Below are 3,823 nucleotides of genomic sequence, written 5' to 3'. Positions count from 1 at the left end.
AACATGGTATTATCTATAAGATACAAGAGCTATTATCAACTCTTTCCTCCCTCCCTCTCTTTCCCCCTTCCTTCCTCCCTTCTTCCCTCCCTCCCTCTCTCTCTCCCTCCCTGCCTTCCTTCCTTCCTTTCTTCCTATCAATGACCTAACATGTAGGGTTAGGTAGAGACAAAAGGGAAACACAAACCAAAAATTAAAGAACAGTTAGTAAGTACTGACTATACAACCATGAGCTTATTTAGGGAAAACTGTATGTAAGTGGTAAAAGACTGTGGAATAAAGGAACATTTTGTTTTGTTTTGTTATTGTTGTTGTTGTTTTTAATGGAGATATGAATCTCATCTAGAGTCCTGGACCTGGATTGGGGGCAGGAGATGGATGAGAAAGAAACTGCCATAATAGCACAGTAGCCTGAGGCTTTGGACTCTCTGTGTGCTAATCCACGTCTAAAAATCTGATAGAGGTGTCTCCTGTGGCAGGGCTCACCATCTCCAGAAAAATTTTTTCTTGCTGAATAGTCTCCTTAGTGCTCCTTTCATGTCCTTGTTCCTTAGACTATAGATGAAGGGGTTCATCATGGGAGTTACAATTGTATACATGATGGCAGCTACCTTATCCCTTTCTACTGAGTAGGCAGAAGAGGGCAGAAAGTAGACCCCAATGATGGATCCATAGAAAAGGGCCACAGCTGAGAGATGGGAGCCACAAGTGGAGAATTCTTTCCACTTCCCCTTGGCTGAAGGAACCCCAAGTACGGTGAAACAAATAAAGACATAGGAGACAATAATGAAGGTGAAAGGAATAAAGATAACTGCTCCCCCAATGACTAAGATTGTCAAGTCATTGATTTGGGTGTCTGAGCAAGCAAGCCTTAAAATGGGTTCCAGGTCACAGAAAAAGTGTGGGATTTTTTTCTGATCACAGACGGTCAAGAGACCCAACAGACTGAGATGCAGTATTGAGACAAGGTTGGAGATGACCCATGGAGTCACTACCAATAAGGCACAACGCTTGGGGCTCAGTAATACAGCATAGTGTAATGGGTGACAAATGGCAACATACCGGTCATATGCCATGGCTGCCAAGAGGAAATTGTCCAGGTCCACCAGCAAAATAAAAAAGTACATTTGTGTAAGGCATCCTGCAAAGGAGATGGTTGGGCTCCGGCTTTGGATGTCTGCCAGCATTTTGGGGATTGTAGTGGTTGTGAAGCAGATGTCAGTGAAGGACAGGTTGGCAAGGAAGAAGTACATGGGGCTATGAAGGTGAGCATCATTGATAATAGCCAGGATGATAAGTAAGTTTCCTACTATGGTGACCAGATACATGCACAGAAATAGTATAAAAATGAGCTTCTGCTGTTCAGACCCCACAGCGAGTCCCAGGAGGAAGAATTTGGAAATAGTTCGGTTTCCTTGGTGCATGGTTCTGCAGTGTCTAAAAAGGGAAAAATTCAACCTCACTGTAAAATAGTAACATGACACAAAAACTGGTCAGAGGACATTATACTAGATTATAGAATTGAATCAAGGTCTTGGAACCAGACAGTACTGGCTCATATTCTCTTCCTACTAAAATACAAGCTCAACAAGGTCATGAATTTTATCTACTATGTTCAATGCTGTAGTCCAGGACTAAAGATGGTGCTTGGCACATGGTCGGTGCTCAATAAATATTGGTTGGATTTATATAAGAATGAGTGAATAAATGAAAAAATTAATATGCTGAATTTACCACTCAATATTTTCGTGACCTTGTTATTTGTGATTTTCTAAGCCAATTTCATCAATTTTAAAATGTGGAGAATACCCATTTTACAAGGTTTTTGTGAGAATTGCAGGCACATGCCAAATGCCCGTATCTGTATTTTAGCTATTTCTATACAAATAGTAGCTACTACTGTTCACTAATTTGGAAAAATCATAGACTCTAAAGGCAAAAAGAAATCTTCAGAGAACATCGAACCCAGCTTCCGTCTTTGGACAGTTGAGTATTCAATACGCATGTGATAGTGTAGCTGATCACATTTTAGTGTTCCAGAGATAGAGATGCCACAATCCTCTTCCAGCACCTGATCCAAAATTTTATCCTTTAAGTAATAAGCACTTCCTCACATCTTCCTGAAATCTTCTCAGTTTTTACATTTCAAAAAGAAGAAATGAGTCATCTGAATTAAATGAAGTCATGTAGGGATGTCCACTGAATTAAGCTACACAGAGGTAATCTTTAGTGTTCTTAACAACACCATTTACAGTGGAATTGATTGGGCATAAGCCAAAATGAGGAAGATTTAGGGGCAACACTTTAAGACCTAGTGGTTATTTAGGCCTTAGTGTGTTGCAGACCCCTTGCTAAGCGCTTTTTGTAGATTATCTTATTAAATATTCACCACAACTCTGAGTTAAGTAGGGCTACTAAGATGTTCCATTTACAGATGAAGAAATCAAAGATTAAAGAGGTTAAATAACTTGATGAAAATGATACATAGCTAGTGTAGTGGTCAGGATTCTGAGCTCGGTTGGTCTGACTTCAGAGCCCTCTTGCTTCACCACTATGCTATATTGCCACTATACTGCTTATATCTATGAAGAGCAAAACCTATATTCGAGGCGCATAAGAGCTTGCTGAGCCAAAGTCAAAAGCTAGCAAGTGATGGAGCTAGAGTCTGAATCTTGATGCCAAAGTGTTTTTGCTGTATCTGTGTAAGTTTAAATGAGAGCAAACATGTTTACAGATGGGAAGATTTGTCCTTGCTTATTCCAATTTGCACTTTATCTATGCTGCTGTGAGATGCGTTTTTACACACTTGCTACCTAAAGACCTACCATGCATTCATACCACCTTCCCAGTCTAACACAACTGGACTGCCATTGTATAAATTCATGTACTTCTGCTGGTTTGCTGTTTAATGTTGTACTCTCTGAAAAAAAAGAGGTTGGCAGCACTAATGAATACTTGGAGCAAAACTGCAGGAGGAATGCTGCATTTACTTAACAACACAATTTTTCCCGAGTACTATAGCAGTACTCATTTGCATACTAACAAATAAATGTGCTAATTATAAATCAAGCAGGATCAGGTCTGGTGAGACCTCTGCTAGGCAACATTTAGCCATTTCATATGTACAGAATGTACTGAAAATAATAAAGTGGCATATCATTATGTACATGTAATTAGGCTTTTCACTAATGCAAATTGTATTAGCAAAGTTTGACAATCCACGTTTCTGATTTGACCTTCTAGGCACCATATAATGTAGTTCCATTTAACTGCTTGTTCTCTCTTCTCCTCAAGCTGGCGCCATGTTTTCCAACCAAACACATAAGTATCTTCATTTTTTATATTCAAGTCACTAATTTGACACAATACTCTTGCAGTAAATGTGGGGAGGAAACGTTTATGCATTTAGGTTGGGGTCGCCCTCCTATGGAACTTACACAGATGTTTTGTGGCTATTTCCAAAGCTATTCCAGAAAGAAACAGTTCCACTACCTCCACAAAAAAAAAAAAAAAATCAGTGATTTTTCCAGCCATGGATGCGAACCTTTCCTCCTAAAATAGAAAAAGAGAAGAGGGCTGGTATAGAATTGAAAATCTCAACTGGTGGTGGTGTTTCTGCTGCTGTATTTAGAAAAGGATCACCCTAGGGCTCAAGGCAATCCTCTTGGCTCCTTATTAGAAACCACTCTCAAGTCCATCCTCTATGGACCAAGTCCTCCCTACTGTGATATATTAGTATTCACTGATTTCTTGGGAATATATATATAAAACATATATATAAATATAAAAATATATATATATATAACATATCTCCTATATATAT

At 39.1% G+C, this 3,823-nt stretch overlaps 1 protein-coding gene across 1 annotated transcript; it reads right to left on the bottom strand.

Moving 5' to 3' along the window:
- Positions 1-482: 482 nt before the first annotated feature.
- On the bottom strand, positions 483-1,424 carry LOC113271023 (olfactory receptor 1-like). Its single transcript, XM_026520678.2, has one exon. It carries the CDS (start codon positions 1,422-1,424, stop codon positions 483-485), a length of 942 nt encoding a protein of 313 aa, XP_026376463.1.
- Between the last annotated feature and the right edge of the window lie 2,399 nt (positions 1,425-3,823).

The sequence above is a fragment of the Ursus arctos genome, chromosome X (assembly GCF_023065955.2).
Source record: "Ursus arctos isolate Adak ecotype North America chromosome X, UrsArc2.0, whole genome shotgun sequence".
Classification (NCBI taxonomy): Eukaryota; Metazoa; Chordata; class Mammalia; order Carnivora; family Ursidae; genus Ursus; species Ursus arctos.
This window is presented reverse-complemented; position numbering and strand designations above follow the sequence as displayed.

Excerpts from the sequence above, each read along its gene's own strand:
- LOC113271023 (XM_026520678.2), bottom strand. The coding sequence starts at position 1,424 with ATGCACCAAGGAAACCGAACTATTTCCAAATTCTTCCTCCTGGGACTC.